The 22,554-nt window shown below is 37.7% G+C and overlaps 1 protein-coding gene across 7 annotated transcripts in view; it reads left to right on the forward strand.

Moving 5' to 3' along the window:
• Positions 1–22,554, forward strand: part of PLCL2 (phospholipase C like 2) — a 103,901-nt gene that overhangs the window by 52,985 nt on the left and 28,362 nt on the right. For 3 of the 7 annotated variants that reach the window (XM_055805316.1, XM_055805315.1, XM_055805318.1), the window contains exons 3-4: positions 2,746–5,232; positions 8,664–8,867. In XM_055805316.1, coding sequence (XP_055661291.1) covers positions 2,746–5,232; positions 8,664–8,867 — 2,691 coding nt within the window. Of the gene's footprint in view, positions 1–2,745; positions 5,233–7,845; positions 8,210–8,663; positions 8,868–11,996; positions 12,098–22,554 lie in introns of those variants that run through there. The other 4 variants (XR_008747388.1, XR_008747390.1, XM_055805317.1 and 1 more) reach the window with 4 other exon arrangements.

Here is a 22,554-nt window from a genome sequence, read left to right on the forward strand (position 1 = left end):
ACGCAATCACATTCTCAGTTTAGGAGTGAAACTTTCTTTTCTGCTTCTTTTCAGACAGGTGGATAATTCTGGCCAGTGTCTTTGGGAAAATATAAGTTCTGTTTATGTGGACTGATTGTGATAACCATGTCTCTGTCAGGATGGGGACTAGCACAGGCAATTTGGTAGCTCCAGGATCATTGATCTGTGGATGTTCTGGAGCTCAGAACTTTGGGAAACTCGCAAGAATATTTTAAAATTTGTTTTCATGGTTGTCACGTTCAGACAGTGACGTCTACTGCCAGCAGGCTTGATATGAATAAGCCAAATGGTGAGATTGCTTTACCCTGCAGAAATGCAGAATACTGTCAAAATAGCTTCAAATTCGGCTGGCCGGCAAGCAAAATAGTCTTGCAGGTGGTAGATTGAATTATTCCTCTGCATGTATAAACTCAAATTCAGTCTTTAGGGTAACTAGGGTTGGGAATAGGCTTGCCTTGAGGTGGACCTATTCACATCAGATGGCATCAAGAAATGGCAGATTTTTTTTTTTTTTTTCCTCCCTTACCGTTCAGGGTCTTGGATCAGACACAACCGTGATCATAGTGAAAGGCACAGACCTTCCTTCTGCTTGGTAAATACTGATCACGGTCAGGCAGGTAATACTTCCCAGGCCTTGATGGTTGCGGTGTCAGGGTGTTAACTGTCAGCTGCCTGTCACTGGAGCGTTCAAGAAATAGATTCCCCTCCCAGATCAGTGACTGGGAAATCTGGAGCATAAAGCAGTTTCACCAGGCTTCATTCCAAGCCCTAAACTACTGGACAGGAATGTTATTGCTGGTTTTTTGTGGGGCTGTCCTTTTTCAGGCTAGGCTTAAAACAGAACAAAAATATCTGTAAACAAAAATCACATTTGTAATTTATTATCTTTTTAAATTAAGGAAATTTGCTTTTCTTTGAAAGCAATCCTTATGCCCAAACTACATGTGATGAGATTCCAAGCGTCAACCCTGTGTGGTATTCATTGCAGGTGTTTGATCTGGGGTTGGAAATAAAAGTCCTCTGTAGGGGTATTCACTTCTACTGATCTCCTGAGAACTTGCATAAACCAAATTCTGCTGTCATTAAAGGTGCAAGAATTGTATGGTTGATTAATTTTCTCAAACGTGGAACAGCAAATATTAAGTCTGCTTACTTTACTAATTGTTTTCAATGAAAGGCTTTTCAGATACTTATACATTAAATTACAAAAACAGAATTCTGCATTTTTAATTTAATGAAATTAAATATATGGCACATATGCCCCAAAGTGGAAATGCATTCTGTAATGGATGGTTTTTACTTGAACATCTGCTCAGCATAGCAGTCATTAAAAGTTTTCTTTTCCTCTTCATTCTGCCATATAGGCAATGTTCATTTGCACTGGAACATACTTCAAATGGAAAGCTATCAGAGGGAAAATCAACGTTCTTTTTGTATAAAGCAGGAAAAGTAATTTTTTGAGCTGTGCTGGAATATTAGAAGAACAGTTCTACATAGGGTATCTAACATAAAAAGATTATTTCAGGGAAGTGTTATTTCAGACTAGAAGTTAGTTTATGGTGACACATGACGCTTTTATTAAAAAGCTAAACACAGCATTTTTTCCAGTCTCAGAAAATGCAGATAATGAAAATGCATAGGTTTCTTAAATTCAGTTCTTCATCATGAAAGTGCTTGTACTTAAGTTATGTTACTGATTTAGTTGCACTTGTTTGAATTAATACAAACAGCAAATAGAGGCAGCTAAATGACTCCCCGCCCCCCAGTTTTTCTAATACCAAATTTTCTACCCAAGCTTTCCCTAGTAAACTAGAGTCCTCTGGGTTATTTCATTGTTTTAAGAGCAAAGGTGAGTGACATTTGCTTCCCTTCCTGACCAGGTCTTGCATTTTCCATTCGGGTTCTTTCTAATGATACGCAGCTTTAGACCCAGTTTAACTTTGATCCTCTCGGGCAGTTCCCCCCTGAGTCACTATCTTCTTTCCTGAAACTCAGTACTTCTCGTTAATCGTATCTGCTCCAATCCAGTCACTTGTGTTTCAGTGTAGCTTTTTAAGACTCATGTGTATGTTTTCCTAGTGTAGAGAAGAGATGTATGTGTCAGTGCTGTGGGCAGCCTGTGGGAAGAGCATGGATGGGTGCGGTAGAGAAGCTACGGGTAGTAAGTGCTGTTACCATCGTCTATGCTTAGATTAGGATCGTGTCCTGTGGATTTTATGTAGTTAATTGTGTATTCATGTTTCTTGGGTGTTCACGAGGATCCTGTCAGCATGGTATTAAAGCATTGTATTCTATACTGACAAAGCTCAGCAAGTATCTGTAGGACTGTGTAAAGACTCTGAGGAAAGCTTGCTTCCTGCTGCCTTGGCTGTAGAATCTCTTATCTAAGTTATTACTGATAAAATAAAATGCATGCGCACAGCACTATTACTTCACTAGCATTCAAAACTTGCTTTGTTTAATGTAGTGTTCATACAAAATATTAGGGGGGGGGGGAGGGGAGAGACCGTGGAAGATTACTTATATAGCCAAGAACAATAAGCCATTATTAGTATTTTCATTTGTGATGATTCCAGTAAGAATTTCCATCTTACTGGTCATTACACAAATGCTAGACCTTTTTGAACTGCTTTATGAACTTTCAGCTTTAAGTTCCAACCTGTTTCAATGTTGAGCAAAACCATACTGATAGATGTTTTCTTTCCCCCTCCCCTTGTTTACCAGGATGGTACGAAACAGAAGCGAGAACGGAAAAAGACTGTGTCGTTTAGCAGTATGCCAACTGAGAAAAAGATCAGCAGTGCAAGTGACTGTATAAACGCAATGGTTGAAGGCTCTGAGCTCAAAAAGATTCGATCCAACTCTAGGGTGTATCACCGATATTTTCTTTTAGATGCGGATATGCAATCTCTACGCTGGGAACCTTCAAAAAAGGATTCTGAAAAAGCAAAGATTGATATTAAATCAATCAAAGAAGTAAGAACGGGAAAAAATACAGATATTTTTCGCAGCAATGGAATATATGACCAGATATCAGAAGACTGTGCATTTTCAATTATATATGGAGAAAACTATGAGTCACTAGATCTTGTTGCTAACTCAGCAGACATTGCAAATATTTGGGTTACTGGCTTAAGATACCTGATTTCTTATGGGAAACATACTCTAGATATGATAGAAAGTACCCAAGATAATATGCGGACTTCATGGCTTTCACAAATGTTCAGTGAATCAGATGTAGATAATTTGGGACATATACCCCTGTGTAATGCTGTACAGTTTATAAAAGACTTAAATCCTGGTTTAAAAACTAATAAAATAGAGCTAAAATTCAAGGAGTTACATAGATCCAAGGAAAAAACTGGTACAGAAGTAACAAAAGAAGAGTTTATTGAAGTTTTTCATGAACTTTGTACCAGACCTGAAATCTATTTCCTGTTAGTTCAGTTTTCAAGCAATAAAGAATTCCTAGATACCAAGGACCTCATGATGTTTTTAGAAGCAGAGCAGGGTATGGCACACGTCACGGAAGAAATAAGCCTTGAAATTATTCAGAAATACGAGCCAGCCAAAGAGGGCCAGGAAAGGGGTTTTCTTTCTATAGATGGATTTACGAATTATCTTACTTCACCAGACTGCCACATATTTGATCCAGAACATAAAAAAGTTTGTCAAGACATGAAACAACCCTTATCCCATTATTTTATAAACTCATCTCATAATACATACTTGATAGAGGATCAGTTTCGAGGGCCTTCTGACATCACAGGTTACATTCGCGCTCTTAAAATGGGTTGTCGAAGTGTTGAACTGGATGTATGGGATGGTCCAGATAATGAGCCTGTGATTTACACAGGGCATACAATGACATCACAGATTGTTTTCCGTAGTGTGATTGACATTATTAACAAGTATGCCTTTTTTGCTTCAGAATACCCTCTTATTTTGTGTTTAGAAAATCATTGTTCTATTAAGCAGCAGAAAGTGATGGTACAACACATGAAGAAAATTTTGGGGGACAAACTCCATACACAGTCTCCAAACATCGAAGAGTCTTATCTCCCATCACCGGAATCACTTAAAGGGAAAATACTAGTTAAAGCAAAGAAGCTTTCCTCTAATTGTTCCGGGCTAGAGGGAGATGTTACAGATGAAGATGAAGGAGCAGAAATGTCACAGAGAGTGGGGAAGGAGGGTGTAGAACAGCAAAACTTGATGACAGGGAAAAGATTTCAGCTCTGCAAAGAACTCTCCGAGTTGGTAAGCATATGTAAATCGGTTCAGTTCAAAGAGTTTCAAGTTTCATTTCAGCTCCAGAAGTACTGGGAAGTGTGCTCGTTTAACGAAGTGCTTGCTAGCAAATATGCCAATGAGAACCCGGGAGACTTTGTAAATTATAACAAACGTTTTCTTGCAAGAGTATTCCCCAGTCCTATGAGGATTGACTCTAGTAATATGAATCCCCAGGACTTCTGGAAGTGTGGTTGTCAGATAGTAGCAATGAACTTTCAAACGCCTGGCTTAATGATGGATCTTAACATTGGCTGGTTTCGACAGAATGGAAACTGTGGCTATGTCCTTCGTCCTGCTATCATGAGAGAAGAAGTATCCTTCTTTAGTGCGAATACGAAAGACACCGTGCCTGGAGTTTCACCTCAGCTGCTTCATATTAAAATCATTAGCGGGCAAAACTTCCCTAAACCCAAAGGATCAGGTGCCAAAGGTGATGTTGTGGATCCTTACGTCTATGTTGAAATACATGGAATCCCTGCCGACTGTGCAGAGCAAAGGACGAAAACTATGCATCAGAATGGGGATAACCCAATTTTTGATGAAAGCTTTGAATTTCAAATAAATTTACCAGAACTAGCAATGGTGCGTTTCGTAGTTCTGGATGACGATTACATTGGGGATGAGTTTATCGGGCAGTACACTATTCCCTTTGAATGTCTACAGACTGGTTATCGGCACGTTCCTCTGCAGTCTTTAACTGGTGAAATTTTAGCACATGCTTCCTTGTTTGTGCATGTGGCGATTACTAATCGAAGGGGTGGTGGGAAACCTCATAAGCGTGGCCTCTCTGTGAGGAAGGGCAAGAAATCAAGGGAATATGCGTCTATGAGAACATTATGGATTAAAACAATAGATGAAGTGTTCAAGAACGCTCTCCAACCTATTCGGGATGCCACGGATTTGAGAGAAAACATGCAGGTACTGTTTTTACCGTGAATTCATTGGTTGTTATGTGTGTTTTTGTAATGTGATGCATACAGAATATATGTTTTTAAGGGTCTTGCTGCATTTTGTAGGTTACATTATTTTGGTCTAATGCTGAACAGCTTTAAAAATGGTATTATGTCAGAGCAGCCTTTTAGGTGATACCATCTACTGAGGTAACCTTGGGTGCATCTGTATTTTGTTGAATGTGAACTGGAAATATGACTCCAGTGTTAGAAGTCAAGTCTCTTGACTTGTCCTCTGCCTTTGAACGAATGTTAGATATACACTAGAGGAAAGTATATAAATATTTTAAATTTAGAAAGGATAAATAGAAACGCAGGATGAAAATACAGCTGATAGAAAAAGGAGAATTTACTGCTAATTAGAAGACTTCTTGTATGTGAAAGTATGTTTAGTATAGCTTTGCTAAGGTTTTGTTTCTTCCTTCTTCCGAAATAGAAGGCAGTACTTTCAGAAGGACCATATGCTTTCCGTGATTCTTCCTAGCAACAATGTTAGAAATACATGGAATTAGTGCTGAGATGTTAGAAGGCATCCACTAAAGTAAATTACCTTACCTTAAAGGTCACGTATAGTAAACACATCGAATTTCAGGAAAAAGTACAGGCTGAGGTGCTTGTTTTTGTGGAAGCCAAGAGATCCCCCTTCAAAAATGCATTGTTTGGAGATTCCAGTAAAGATTCCAGGTAAATAAACCCTTTTAGACATAGATTAAAGTGAGTTGTACAGTTACATTCTATTTAATAAAACTTTTAAATATCTATAAACTTCTGATGGAACACTAGCGGTGATCAAAGCAGTTAAGCGTAGTCATTTCAAATGAAGTGACCTATTAAATCCTCTTATGTAATGTTAAGGGGAAACTGTTTAAAATAAATGTCTGAGACTTGATTCTGAATTTAAAGGCACATCAGTGTAGATAAATGTTCTTCACGAATAATCTTCTATCGAAGAGATTTTAATAGTAATACAGTTTTAAAACTGATTTTTCTTCAGGTGAAAGAAGAAATTAGTACAGCATTATGAAACACTCCCATTCAACTTGGTATATAGAACTGCTATACAGAAAGGTTGTTTAAAAAATATGGGGATGATATTTTGACTCATAAATGTTTCACATTATGGGCTATATATAAAGTGAACTTGTATTTAACGTGTTGAAGGCTAGAATTCTGTCATATAAAGGACACTGGATTTTAAAATACCTTTCACGGAAGAGCCGAACCCAAGATTCGAGGGAACAGTGAAAACATACAGTTTTTGTAGCTACTTTAAACTCTTTCCTGTGCATGCTGCAGTATTTTGCAGAACTGATATAATTGAAAACAGGCTCAACAGTGTGGTTTCTTTGAACGTGAGATACTGAAAGGTATTTTATGTATTTTATTCTGTCAGTTTGAAAGTTGTGCTATCAGCTAAATTCATCATTATCATCTCTCAAAATGCTATCAAGAAGATATTTTAGGTACATGAGGGAATATTAGTTTTGCATAGCTTTACTGACAGATTATATAAAGTGCACATTTAAACTGCGTAACTAAGGTTTTACAGCTAATAAAAATAAATAAACCACTCTAAGTATCAACTTAGGGAATGTGAGATTTGTTTAATTTCTATATTACTGAAATTTTGTGTTATAGGTTGTTACGATTTTTATGATACAGAAATAATGTCCCCACAAGCCAGATTATAAAGAGCAAAATTGTTTTGTTTTATTTTGTTTGGTTGGGTTTTTTTTAATATAAGATGGAAGAAGAGGGAAAAAAGTGTGCAGCAGTGCGTTAAACTGTTTCTCAAAATCTGTATAAAAATAGCTAGGTTTTTTTCTTCCTTGTTAGGTACCACATTACTGTGACAAAACCTAAGGTCATGACATTACATACTAATCACTGATAAAAGTATAACATGAGTGATTAAGCTGGATATGATGCTGCATGTTTAAATTGCTTGACAGTACGAGGGATGGTCTCCGGATGTAGGGTTGGAAGTCCAAAGGGAAGGGTTACAGCCATGGTTCTGTCCTGCCTGCCCTTAGTTAATATATACGTTCCCTGGGTCCTTGTTAACCTCTCTGTAAAATTGTTGTTCATAATGGCTTACCCATGATGTTTATCTCAAACAAAATCTGTTTGAATGGATTTCCCAATGTCTTTGTCTTTTCAGCTATGTAACTATTCTGTCATTAAGGTGCAGTCCAGTTAATAAAAGTAGTATCTGTTTCCTGGACATTTACTAGATAGTAGTAAACGTTTACTTAAAGTACACTGTAAATGACTGTAGTAGATGTAATTTAGTATTGATGTAGTTTTGTATGAATATACTATATATAAGTATTTTGAAGTCTACTTTGAGTATTTTGTCTTGTAAAGGGGCAGCAAAATATTCCTGTTTGCATTAAGGTTGGCATTACGTGTCTCTACGAAACGTGTCCACAAATGAGTCTTACCGTGCCAGCAAGATGGAAAGCGATTTTGCTTAAAATGAAAATCTGTGTCAGATACCCTGCTTGGGTAAGGCAGAGAATGGAGCACTGAGCACATCTGTAACTTAAATATACCATGTTTTTGTTTTTGTTTCCTACAGGAACACAAACTCCAGACTTGCCATAGATCACCAGCTCCCACTTGGTACAAAAATCCTAAATTCATTACAGTGCTGAGAATATTCCCATCATGGAATTTCAGTGGCTACTTGGAGTCACGTTGTATTTCTAATAGTGGAAATTTTCTCCAACATACGGTTTTATGTTCTACCATATTGGATATAAAATACAACTATAATACATTTTAGAGAAAGGTACAAAATTGGTGTTTATATTAAAGTACCTTAAAAGATTCACTTAAGTGTGATTCTGTGATAGGAATGACATCTCTAGGGGAGTGCTGGATTTGTGAATCACACCAAATGGGAGCCAGCAGATCCACAGCACGTCTGGACTATAGTTCAGGTATGTTTAAAGTTACAAATGGGCTGAATTCCTCCTTCCGCTCCACTTTGCCTGTGGGGCATTCGGCACTTAATATTTTGTTTCTCTTGGTGGCATAAAAAAATTACTTTGAAATGTCTTTTATATTTTTTCAAAATATATAACCAGTAAGTTTTAGAATTCATCTATTGACATGGTTTAGTAGTGATAGAGACCAGACATACTTGTTCTAAACAGATACTATTTTTTTTTCTATACTGTGGCAAGTATTAAATTCTGTTTGATTTTTTAAACGTTTTTGGTAAAATACATGTTTAATACTGGTTGCTTTGGAAAACTGCCAGTTCTTCAGAGAAAAGCTGCGGTAATTCCACATTGTAGCTCAACTTATGACAGTGAAGTATTTTATCCTGAAAGAACGAGAATTAAAATTCATACTTAACTGTAAAGGAAACTCTTTCTTTCCTTTTTGCAGAATGCAGTAGTTTCATTCAAAGAATTATGTGGCCTCTCTCCTGTAGCAAATCTTATGCAGTGCATTTTGGCAGTGTCGATGCGCTTGGTTGGACCTGATAATGCACCCTTGGTAGTGCTGAATCTCAATGATCAGTATCCAACTATGGAGCTCCAAGGGATTGTTCCAGAGGTCTTGAAAAAGATTGTAACGGCATATGACATGGTGAGTAGTCCTTTGTGGTTATTTTATATGGTATTTGAAAGACTTCCTTTTTATAATGCACAGTACTGTGCCTGTTTTGAAAGGTCATTTTTAACCTGTGACTTCCTATTTCATGCTTCATTACATGTGCTTGAAAGTCGTTCCCGTGAATGTACAGCAACTGGTGGTGTTTTCATACTGAGTAAAACATAGAGATTAATATACTGCATGCAAATACGTGTTTGTACACTTCAGAAGGCAAAGTGGTTATCATCAAGAGGGTTTAACATGAAAAGGATGTACCTCTGTTTTGCAGCAACTTGAAACTTTATACATATCTATAAGCCTCTTAAATTAATTTGCTACCTCACATTTTCCAGTTTGTGGGCTTCGATTTCTTTTGGCTTTGATTCAACACACGATAGAAGAACATCAGGAACTGCTTTTAGGAACTGTAGTTTTATGAGCACCTTGCAGTGTTAAATTCTACACATGCTTTTTCATTTTCCTTTGCTATGTCTTTCTTACAGATCTCATTTGATTAGGCTTTTTTATGTCTGTAAGCGGCTGTAATGTTAACATCGGTCCTTAGACTTCAGTAAATATGTAAATTCTGTCTTTAGAGGCTGGAAATTAAACATTTTGCAAGAAGGAGGGAAGGGCTAATACACTGAGAAATACGGGTTTACCTCTGCCTTGCATTAATTTAAAGCATGGAAAAAAGATCCAAATGAGTGTGACTTGAAATGTCTTCTTTCTACTGAAGTAATCTGGGACAGAGTAATTGAGCCTTTATTTATTTGTTTAATGATTTCTTTGATTTAATATATAGTCTGACAATAAGTAAACGTTTCTAGGATAATCCTGCATTAATTTTGTGCACTAAAATGAGAAAACTCATCTGACAAGATCAAGTCACTGTTTTAAAAAACAGTCCTTGCTATTTAAAGAGAGAAAACGAAGGAAAAGAAACCCATAGCCAGTTTCATATACATCTTTTGAACTGCTTTCTAAAGAAAAAGTAGCTTTAGAATAAGCTATACCAAGGTCCAAAAAGCACTCATTGGTAATTAGCAGTTTAGGTAGGAGTTTATGTAGTTCAGTGATGATGTAACTACAACAGAATTTGATTGAAATGGTAGCACAGCTACAAGAAGATAGTAGTATATCCTCTTAGTGGTAGCTTATAGTATATCACTATAATTAGGATGCAGACAAGTTTGATTGTTGGGATTACATCTGTAATACGTTTGTAATTAAGTTCTGTCTTGTTGGTGGAGATGCCTCTACCTGCAGTTTGTTCTGATGTGGTGATGCTGCTTGTTAGGTATTAAGCTATTCCAGATACTTAGTATCTTTCTTTAAGTCTACGTTAAATTTTTTGTTTGAATGCCACTTAGATAGAGGTGACTCATGACTCCAAAAATCTTTACAGTCCAGGCTTCGTTTGCTCTTTGTCTTTCACGTAGTTTTCCCCCCCCTGCATCCTGTAGTCTACATATGATTTGAATATCTGTGTACTTCAGAAATCTATACTTCATTTTCATAAGTAAGAATAATAGAATATTTATTTAGTGGCACGTTCAAACCATTTCCCATCTCCTGTTCCCAAAAGGATAACGACTCAATTTCAAAGACAGTGCTTCTAGCTCTAAATGACATTGAAGAGAAGTAAAAATAAAGGTTGTTTTTGTCAAATTAAACTTACAGATTAAAATAATGGGATGTGTTTCAATTTGTGAATCTTTTGTCTGCCGATGCTCTGTCCAGTTTGACAAATGATCAAGCAATTAAAATCTGTAGGGTATACTGGAAAATGAAGTCAGCCATGGGAGATGCTTGTTTCTGAAGGTACATTGTGAAACAGTTGGAGGCATCCATAGCATCCTTTCCTCAAGGGTAGGAGGAGAGATGTAAAGCTATTTAGCTAATATATTGATATTTCCTATAGTAGCAGATGTTTTATAGAGTCTGATACTGTCATGGTGTTCTTTGTGGTTTTGGTGTAAATTCATATAGTGAGCCCTCAAAATGATGCTTTTTATCTCAATGGTTGATTTTGGCTTAGGGATTTTTCTGACATGATTAACTAACAGGTGGATGTAAAATTCAGCTTAATAATGAGAATTATTCATAATTAAGACAGGATAAATATGCTGTCGAGGTAATGATGACCTACTAGTCTTATTTTCTGCTGGCTTAGACCTCAAGATAGGTCAAAATTCTGTAACTGTGTTCTTCCAGTGTGTCAAGTACTGTACGCATGAGATGATGTTGATAACAGAGATTGAGTTGGATGTTATTAAACAAAACTTGGTTAGCATAAATGCGCAGGCTGTCATTTACCTTGTGTGCATTCTCAGTTTGGTACACATAATGATATTCTCAAAGTACTGTTGTTTCAAGATGACAATATTTTTGACTAATGAAGGGATTCTTATTTGTCAGAAATACCCTTCTTTTTATAAAATGATAATAAACATAGAAAGCAATATTCAGCCAAGGTTTTTAATTATTCAGAATTTGTTTACATTGGGAGTACTTAAAGGACTCGTTGCTTTGTAAAGGGAGAAAGGATGTAAGACCTTTTCCAGTGGCACAGTCAGTCCACACTGAAATAATTATGGGAGAGTGCAAATACTGCAGGGACACATGGGACGGTGAGAATATTTTCTATGTGGGCAGGTACTTATATTTTTTAAATAAACAATGAGGCAAATGGTAAGTTAATTAGTATATCACTAGATACTTGGGTTTTTTATATGTAAACAAATAGCACATCATGCTTTCTTAAATTGTCAGCATTCATTGCTACATTAATGGAGGAGCTGTAAGTGATAGAGGCTAGTACTGTACACAGACTAAAGTACTGTATTTTTGAACGTAATGAGTAATTTATCACCAGCATTATTGGAACCAGAATTTTAGCCAGGAAATAAAGGGATATTTTGCTTTTATTCACATTATAGGAGCTTTTGTATCTTTTCAGAATAATGAAAACCAAAAAGAACTAGGAATTTTTGGGAAAAACAAAAGTTTAAATTGTGTATTTTTCTCTAGCTTCTCCATGCTCCTGAGTATTTTTTTTACCCTAACATCTTTTCACTGTTTAACAATATTTTATTTTTCCCTCTTGTTCATGAACTTCAGCTTCCTTTATGTGATACTTCAGCATGCATTCTGTTGGTGTCATCACACCCATCACTGATCAGTGCTGCAGACTGAAGCTTGGAGTTAAGGCAAGTGCCTCTTCCACACCATTGCATGTTTGTTTTTTTAAAATGTCTTATAACCTTTAATACGTAAACCTGAAAAAAGTTACACTGTGGCAAGAGAAAAAAATAATAATGATCTTGTCCCAAGTCTGCAGCATTATTCAGTGATGAGTATAATAGCACTGCAAATAGATGCTAGAGGATCATACAGATGAAGCCAGGTATTGTTGAGAACTTGACTGGCTCTGTGTGCCCTTAGAGGAGGATAAAGTGTCCCATCTGATAAAGATGAGGTTTTCTGAACTTTGCAAGCAGGTGTTTACTTCTAAGAGAACTGCAGAAAAGGCAGAGAACTATACCTGTGTGAAAGAAGAGAAAGTAATGCTGCTACAATAATTAGGATTAAATGTTATTAAATCCTAATTAGGTAATGCTGCTAGATTAATTTTTCCACAATTTCTGGTGGTGTTGGGTGTTTTGTTTTCTTTTTTTTTGTTTAATGTTGAGGTTATGTTGTAATTCAAAATGTCTGCAGACTACAGTGTAGGAAGTCTATGTCTAATTTGAATGAAATCAAACAAAATGAACAGTTTTGTATATACATCCTAGGGATAGGCTCAGGAGCAGGGCTGCGTTTATTGGTGGTGGGAATTGTGAGATGATGAAAATGAGAGGTATTAAAATATGGCAAAGCTTGTAAACTGGAAAACACCATATGACTAGTGATTAGTAGCTCTATAGTAAGTTTAAATCTGGTTACCTTATAGTTGGCTCATTTCAACTACTGACTCTACCACAGATTGCATATGCAATCACATGGAAGTTAACTTCATGTTATAGAATTACAGATTTGGCTGATGACATGAATTAAATATAATAGCCCTTATTTTGAACTTGAACATGTCCATCCCGTTGGGAAGTAGGTGGTTTGACACTATACCTTGAAGTGTTATAGGCTGCACTGCTACTAGTAGGGCTTATCAAAAGACTATTTAAAAAGGACTGATTGTTAAGGTTTTGGTCAAATGTTAATAGTCCTTTCATACTTTGGCTACTGCTCAACCCCCTAAATATTCTTTACTTTTAAAACTCACCTTGATACCAATATAGATGAATTGAGTGGAGCACTTCTGTATTGGGCATGTTGGATTGAAGCTCATAATTCTGAAGGAAGCAAAGGCTCTTTCACAGGGCCTAAAAAAATGATTAGCAGATCTGTTTTGAGTTATGCTTAGCTCATAAAGTCTGTGTTAGTTATTTTGTTGTTGATGCAGGTCCTTGGTTACAATTAAGTTGCCATTCCGCTGTAGTTTTAGAATTGTATCCTGAGAGAACAAGTAGATGAATACTTCTCTACTTCATCTCAGTTTAATAATGTTCCAGTTGCTCAGTTAAGAAGCCTTTGTTCCACAGATCACCCTCTGAGGCTGCAAACTTTTGGGGTAACCAAAAAATACTAGATCCAGTGCTGGTAATTACCAGTTAATCTCCTAAAACAGAGTGAGTGAATAGGTTACGTTAACTCTTGCATAACTTTCTTTTGATCTAAATACTCTGTTTCTGATTGTGGCAGAGAAGCCTGAGTTCAAGATGATCACCCATCTTCTGCAATTGAACTCAATCTTTGGATCTCATGTATTTTTAAATCATGTGGTAGCATCTGACCACTCTCTGCTTTGTGCACCTGAAGAAAATCCAGATTTTTCCATCTGGTACCTTTTCTGAGGAATACATGAATGGTATCGACTGAGTTCTGTTTCCTTGGTGGTTCAGAATGTTGTTCTTGAGCCCATGTCTTCTGGTGTCCAGCTCCATGGGTGTTCCTGGTACAGTTTAACTCTTAGCATCATCTGGCATATAAAGCAAAGAACTTAGGCTTTGAAGATGGAAAAGCTATTATTCCTTGTTTTTATACTTTAGAGCGTAACTATGTAAAAATAAGAAACCTTGTTAAAACAAAAAAGTAAGAGAAGTAGTCAAAAGAGCAGACATCATAGACATTCTAAAGATACCACACAGGGGGCATGAAGTAAATATGTGCCACTTACCAAAAAACACTTGAGATGGACAAAAAGGAGGAGGTGCTGTTCAAAGAAAGAAGGCGTTTTCCAGAAAGCTGAAGTCACATGCAAATGAGAAGGATAGGATAGATATTTAACCTTGCCATGGTTAAATAAAAAAATAAAAGAAAGCCAACAGTGAAGAATTCCAGGAACAACCTGCACAGACTTAAAATTAACAGTAACTTATTTTCTGAAAATACCAAAACCTGGAAGCCTGTCAAAGAGAGTGCATGACCACTAGTTGATCAAAGTATAAAAGAAAGCCCAGGAAAAGAAATGAAGCCACACCACTAAATTAATTTTTGCGTCTGTTTACCTGTGGCGATTAAGGTTTCACATGAAACATTTCTTTGTGAAGGACTCACTGGAGAATTCATCTTGAATTTAAAAGCTGATAGAAGATATTACACAGGAAAGGCAAAATGAATGAGAAAAAAAATACAAGGAAGAGGTGATACTCATTCAAGGCTTCTGAAAGATCTCAAGAGTTAATATATCCAAACTGCTAATTGTGTGTATCCTCTCACTTGAAACTGACTATTGAAGTTGTTAGTGTGGTGCCAGTACTTTAAGAGGTTTCCAGGGAAGATCATGAAATTACAGATCAGACAGGCTGACATCTGTACTGTGAAAATGGGTAGAAACTGTTTTGAAGAAGAAAATTAGAGGAAATATGGAGAAACATGTCATGTTGGGGGAAAGTCAATACAGCTTTCATAAAGTGAAGGGCTCATTAATCTCTTGGAGTACTTTGAAGCCAAGAAGCATCCAGACATGGAAGATTAGTCTGGTTGGATTTTCCAAAAGCATTTGACAAAGTGCCCTTTCAAATGCTCATGCTGAAATGAAGTAACTATTAAATTTTTAGCCTTTTAAAATTTTTAGCTCTTCTCTGATAGCTGTCGTAAATGCTGAACTTAACCTGATGTTCCAACAGGAAAAAACTATTAAAGACAGTTGCTTGTGTTGATTTTTACATTAGGGTATGTTTTCCCGGTAAGTGGATTAGAGATAGTAGGTATAGCTCCAACAGCTTTGATCTAGCTAAACCAGCTAAATACTCTTGAAGATGTATGACTTAATGATGCTCCCAGATTTGGGATGATCGTCAAGGTGTGAAGTACGTGGGTTCTTAGAGTTTGAACAACTTTCTCAGTGTTAGTGGTGGATTGTTAGCGTGTGTGTTATAACAGTGTTTCAGAGTTGGCAATATAAATGTAATATGTAAATACCAGTAACACACACTGTCTCAGTATTTCCATTATTGCCTCTGGCTTTGTACGGTATGTTTACTTTCATTATCAAGTCTCTGCAGAGTTAGAACCGTCTTTATTTAGGTAATAAATGGATACAGTTCAGTGGTGAAGAGATCTAAGGAAAAACATACATCATTCATTGCAATTTAATATTGCAAATAGCCCAGGTAAGGATTTTTGCCATGCTTAATAAATTATAATTGTAGATCCTGTTTTTTGAAATGAATTTAAAGTTACTGGTTGTGTAGTTGTTAGTCTGTCACAAAAACTGATGGAAAAGCATCAGAAAAAAAGTGAATAGCTTGGGCAGTTTCTTCAAAAAGAGTTGTGTTGCTTATTATCAGTTTTTATTTTCCTGTTTTATAACAAGACAGTCATTTTAAACTGAGGGTTGCTATTATGCTTCCAAAAATAGAGCTACAGATGATACCCTCAGCTTATGTTGGGCTTTTCAGTCCACAAGGGCAGAAACAAACATCTAATTTTGGATATTCAGACTCCATTGCCAAACGCTGTGAAATATGAGCTGGTTTACATTGATTGAAAAGCTCTGATAATGACAACTTGGTGCTTCTGGGAAGTCAAGATTTCTTCATTTTGTGTTAAGAGCATGAATGGTGAAGCTTTTTGTGTCCTCTTACTAATTCCGTTTTGGCTAATGGCTGACTCAGTATTCATAAAAGCGTAAAATAATATGACTACTTAAGAAGAGGAGTTCATCTAGCTTCCTGTCCTTTTTCTAATGTAGTCCAATGGAATGTTTATGGAAGAGCATAAAAATAGGTCAGATGCATTGCAGCTTCTCTTAAATGTAGTCCATAATTCCAACAGCAGGTCTCCTTTTCTTCCTTGATAAATTTGTAATCTTCTGTTTGTCTTTTTGACTCATTCTGTGTGAAAAAAAATGTTGTTATTGGAACTGTTACCGATAGTTTTAGTTTCAAAAATAACACGGCCTCTTAATTTTTTCACAAGGATGATAAATTTGTGCTTCTCTTTACAGATACAGGATATTTTCTTTTCATATATATGTGCTTCCTTCTTGTCCATGTTGTACATAGTGTTTTCATTCTGTTCATTGTAGCTTAAAAGCAATGAAAAGAATTTTGCTGTAAACAGAGTGTCAGGAAAACAAGGAGAAATGACTGTTGGATTAAATGAGTTTAATGTCATTGTGTGCATAGTTTAGAAGAGAGTTTCTGATTATTTTATTTACTCTGCTTCAGCCTAGTCTGTCTGAAATACTTACTTATGAGGAAGAAAGAACGTAAGACTTTTTAATGGAGAACTTGTGGACTGTTTGTTCCTTTGGTAAATTTTCTGGAACTGTGGGAAATCTAATTCATTTTGGGCTACTGCAGAATTAAGAACAGATGATGTCCTATTTTTTCTCGGGTCTACAAGAATTAGTTTTCCTAAGTGGATTTTGTCTCTTATACTCCTGCACTGCATTATGGCATAATCTCAGCTTGCTTCTTTCTGAGGACAAAAAAACCCTGTTCCATGTATGTGTTTCTTAGAGTACAAAACATCTTAAAAAGAGGTGAGAGAGAAAAGGAAGGCTGAAAAGGTGAAGCCGTAAGTCTGTTCCCATGTTTTTACCACTAATGGGGATATACTGCCACTGTCAATTAGGTACGGCATTACGTTTCTATTATAATACGCCGGTGAGTTCAGGAAGCATAATGGAAATTTCCTCTGCATTTGTTTTGGAAGAGGATGGAATTTTGAAGTTTAAAAGGAAGTGTAATACTTAATGATAGCGTAATACGTGGTATGTGTTATGGTCAAGGGAGGTGATCCTTCCCCTCTGTTCGGCATTGGTGAGGCCACACCTGGTGTACTGTGTCCAGTGCTGGGCTCCCTGATATGAGAGAGATGGGGAACTGCTGGACGGAGTCCAACAAAGGGCCAGGAAGGTGATCAGTGGGCTGGAGCATCTCTCCTATGGGGAAAGGCTGAGAGAGCTGGGACTGTTCACTTTGGAGAAGAGAAGGCTTGGGGGGATCGCGTCAGTGTGTATAAATGGCTGAAGGGATGGTGCAAAGAGGACAGAGCCAGGACCTTTTCAGTGGTGCCCAGTGACAGGAGAAGAGGCACAAACTAAAACACAGGAGGCTCTGTTGGAACATCAGGAAACACTTTTTTTTACTGAGCACTGGCGCAGATTGCCCAGGGAGTGCAGTCTGTATCCTTGGAGATATTCAAAAGCTGTCTGGACATAGTCCTGGGCAGCTTGTTCTAGGTGGTCCTTCTCGAGCAGGGGGAGTTGGACCACATGACCTCCAGAGGTCCCTTCCAATGTCAGTGACTATGTGTTTGTGTGCTCATTTTATTTTCTTGCATAGTTGGAAAAATAATTTCTGATGTAAAAAATACGTTTGCTAAAAACCTTATTGCTTTAAAGCAAATTTAATTTGATGTGAGGAGTCCTCTGTGTGTACAGAAGTAGCTGTTACCAACTTTGTTTTCTCACCTTGGCGCTTTGGACTGTGCTTGGATAGTGGGATCAGTTTTCTTCTTTATAGAGCAGATTTGGAGTGTCTGGGCAAAACTACACCTGATTTTTATCTATAACGAAGTTATTATTGATTGGTGCCTTGAGCCAGAAAGCTCAGTTCTAAAAATTTCTTTCCATTAGAGATGTCAACTTTACTAAAATCCTTATTTACATAGAATCACTGAGGTTGGAAGGCGCCTCTGGAGATCGTCTAGTCCAACCTCCTTGCTCAAAGCAGGCTGAGGTAGAGCAGGTTGCCTAGAACTGGGTCCCACTGGGTGCTGAATAGCACCAAGGATGGAGACTCGGCAACCTCTTCCAGTGTTTGACTAGGCAAGGTCCGAGGCGAGCCCTCTCTGCTCCAGCCTGGAGAATCCCAACTCTCTCAGCCTCTCACACAAAAGATGCTCCACTCCCCTAAATGCTCTTTGTGACCCTACGCTGGACAGTAAGTCCATACCTTTCCTGTACAGGAAAACCCCAAACTGGACTGAACGCTCCAGTTGAGGCCTCCCCAACGTGGAGCAGAGGACAAGGGTCACCTCCCTCGGTCTTCCGGCGCTGCACTTCCTTAGCTATGTTCAACTTCTTGTCCACCAGGACACCCGGGTCCTTTTCTCTGAAGCTGCTTTCCAGCCAGTCAGCCTCCGGCCCGTACTGGTGCGTGCAGGGGGTCATTCCTCTCCAGGTACAGGGCCTGGCACTTCCCTTTGCTCGACCCTTTCCATGGGGTTCCTGTCACCCATGTCTCCACCTGCCAAAGTCCCTCTGAGGAGCAGCACAACCATCTGCTCTATCTACCCTCCACCGAGTTTGGTGTCTTCTGCCAACGTGCTGAGGATGCGCTCTGCCCCGTCATCCCGCTGAAGACATTGAAACAGTAGTAGCTCCGGTATCAACCCCTGGGGCACACCGCTAGCGACTGTCCTCCAGGCAGACTTCATGCTGCTGATCACAATGTTTTGAGCTTGGCTGGTCCGTGACTTCTCGGCCCACCTCACTGCCCGCCTGTGTGGCCTCCACTTACTTCATCAGTTTGTCTGTGAGGACGTTACAAGAGACAGCGCTGAAGGTCTCAATGCATTCAAATCAAAGACACCCACTGCTCTGCTCTCCACCGGGCTGTCAGGTTGGTTAGGTCTGATTGCCCCTTTGGAAGTCCATGCTGACTTTCCCCAATCATTTTCTCATGTCCTTCATGTGTCTGGAAGTGTGTTAAGAAGTCTGGTCACCCCTGCACCACCACAAGTAAGGGCTAGCTGACAGAAGACGTACAATTTCCTAAGTGCTTGCACAATAAAGACACTTCCATTTTTCATAATCTGATTCAAGTCCTCCATGTTAAAGACCAGCTTTTCAGCGAAATGTTCAGCCCAACTGTTGCAAATCATGTAAATACACTGTAATAAATGTAACAAAATAGCAATACTATGATTTAACAGTTGGGTCAATCCCAGGGATTGAAGTGAGGCTGACTGGCCTGTAGTTCCTTGATCCTCCTTTTTACTTTTGGAGGTAGGAGTGAAATTTGCTTTCTTCCGCTCAGGAACATCCTCCAATTGCCATGGCCTTGCAGAGATAACTGCGAGTTGCCTTGCAATGGATGTCGGTCCAACCCCTCAGGACTCATTGGTGCATCCCACATACATGTCTCTGCGTTTGATGAAATTGTCGTTAAAGAAGACTCAGTGTAACTATTCCCAATCAGTACCTGCTTTGCATAACATGAATTGCTCAACTTACAGCTAGATTTAATCTTTATGTCTTAATTTCTAAAATTTCTCTGGGTTTTGAAGAAAAACTTTGAAAGAAAAATAATAAAAATCTATTCTGCTGGGGCCTATGCAGGTGTTTTGGTGTTTCATCACTTGACAGTGGTAGTTGTCAGAATGTTGTAGTCTCTGAAAACTGTTCAGCTATCTTTTTAAAGTTATCCTTTCCATGGAACTTAGCGAAGTATTCAGATATTTTAAAGTTCGGCTAAGTGGTCGTCTGAAAGAGTGTAACTTGAGCTTGGGAGAAATTTATGTTGTCCCTTCTGTGTAGATGCTGCTTTGCAATCACTTCAACATGTTTCTTTGCTGTGTATCACTCCTGTTTGAACTTGGGGACCCTTTACTCTTGAAAACTGAGCAGCACTGATCTAGTGGTGGTAGCGGTCTCAGGGGTGGTAGATGTAAGGTTTTTATCGCTGCTTACTGAGTTTTGAATTGAGCTCAGTAATGTGAACACAAGTCACCTGCTTATTAGAAGTCTACTTCTCTTGTTTTGTGGTGGTGCTGGTGTAAAGGTTGGACATTTCAGAATGCTTTCATTGTGGTGCCTACACCATTAGAACGATTCATTTGAGTTCTGAGGTTTAATATGAATTTATTATCTGATTTTCCAGTCATTTCCTTCCTTATTGCTATAACACCATTCTTCTCCAGTGGAAAATCAAAGGCAGTATATATAGTTCAAAACAACTCTCTACGCAGCTTCAGAGCAAGGTAACCCTGGCAGTTGTCACTGAAAGGACTAAGGACAATTATTTTGCTTGTTCAGTGCCACAACAAAAATGCCTTGTGGTGTATTGGCATTGAATGCTGGACTGGATGGGTACGGTTTATACATATATTTAATTAAACTGACCATAGTTCCTGGTAGGTATAGTGGTTCTTGAGAATGGAAGTGTTTATATGCTCTCTACCAGAGTCCCTTCCCTTGCTGTTATTGCTTGGGGCAGTGGTAGCAACTTCTGACCTTCTCTGGATCACACATATCTTTTGAAATGGTGTGGATACTATTAGCGGTTTATGTATTGTAGTTTGAGATGATCTGTTTTGGTTTCCTTTTTTTATGACGTGCTGTTTGCTGTTGGTGCTATTTGTACTATTGTGGACTTAAATTTTCTGGAAAATGCAAATGACATTTTTATTACTACTGGTAAGAGCACTTGTTTGGCCACCGAATACTAAACTTATTTCAGAAATAGTATAGTTTGTGGTTTCAGAAGTATCATCTAATATGCTGAGATTTGAGATGAAAGGAGAATGTCAGCAGCATTTTGTGGAGAAAACCATTTAAATAAAGATTTCGTTTATTCCTACTGTAAGTATGGTTTCAATTCTACTGTTGGAATGTAGGTCTAAGAGTACTGGCAACACATGTTCATAGCTTCCAAAATGTGAATGTGTAGTGTGCTTTACTTGCGAAAAATAAAGGTAATCCTTGGTGTTGCAGCTCTGTCAGTGAAGTTATTTTCTCTCCCTGAGTTTCATCAACCAAACAGTTTATCATTGGCTGTTTCTTCCGTTTTGAAATGCAGCTGATGTCTCTCGTTGTGTGCTACCAACCAGCTTTGCATGCAGAGGAATTAATAAATCCTGGCTTTTTAAAAAGATTTCTTTCTCAAGGTCTATATTCTTTGTTAAATGTGATGTTAAAAGTATTAAGGTTGAGTTAAATCTGTCTTTTCCCTAGGCTGGGGGCATAAACAGGGTAAAAGTAGATCTTCGCTTGTTCAAGTTCAGCTGAAATTGCATGAATGGTCTCAAATACATACATGTGTATGTGTGTGTGATTGCTTATATACATGCATAGACATACACAGTCTTAGTTCATAGCTCTTAGCTCTTTCATAAAACAACAAAACAGACCTACAAAGCTTTGCAACATAGAAAATAAGCCTAAAGGGTAGTCTAGACATGTATATCGTTTCTTTAAATTTCTGTAACTCTCTTTTAATGAGAGTTCTGTTTTGCAGAGGAAGAGGATAGATATATTTTTAAAGTATATTACTTTTTCATTTGTGAAGACACAGTTATATAAGTGATGAATGGTACTCCTAGCAACATGGTTCCATCAGTCTGAAGCAAGATTTTTTTTTTATTTCTAACCATCGTCATCATGCATTTTAAGGCAGGGACAATATATAATAATAGAGATCTCTAATCCTCACTGAGAACTCTGAACATTTAGTGTTTCTTTCTAAAACCCTTTAAAAATATTTTTTTTTTTTTTACATCTTTCTTGACATTTGTCTTTTTGTTAGAATTAATGACATTTTTTTCTGGTAACTAGGTAAACTGCATGATTTAACAAACAGAGTTTGATGAATAGGTCAAGCTGTCAGCCTGGCCTCTGCAAAAATGTGATGACTTCAAGGCTCATAAAGCATTCCATTCTGCATTTCCCATTTTCCATTGACCAAAAAAATAAAGGAAGATAGTCCAGTCTGCAGTGAGTTCCAGAGCAGTTCTCTGGTCATGTTAAGATTGGGGTAGGGAGGGCAGGAATTGAAAGGGGAGTTGAAGCAATTACAGCGTTCAACATTCTGTATTTAAAGTATATTTGTTGGAAATTCTGAATCTTTAATTCCAGAAAAAAGCAACAGAAGTTAGAGATAGGAATTAATATTGTGGAAGACTTGCTAGAAAGTATAGCTACTAGACTTCATATTATATTTCTCTTCGTTTCTTAGAATAGCCATGGATAATTTTCAATACATTTTAAATGATCAGCTGGTAACTGGTTGTTCCCTATTAAGTTTGCTTTGCATTTCACTTTCCAGTTTTGTCACTGATAATATTCTCAGAGCTGGCTGTGATTAGCAAATACCTGCTTGTTCACTGGCTTGTTCAGTACAGACTAGTTTTAGTATATACTAGCCTTTGTCTTTTTCCTCACTTTTCG

This window comes from Falco peregrinus, chromosome 5 (assembly GCF_023634155.1).
Source record: "Falco peregrinus isolate bFalPer1 chromosome 5, bFalPer1.pri, whole genome shotgun sequence".
NCBI classification, from domain to species: domain Eukaryota; kingdom Metazoa; phylum Chordata; class Aves; order Falconiformes; family Falconidae; genus Falco; species Falco peregrinus.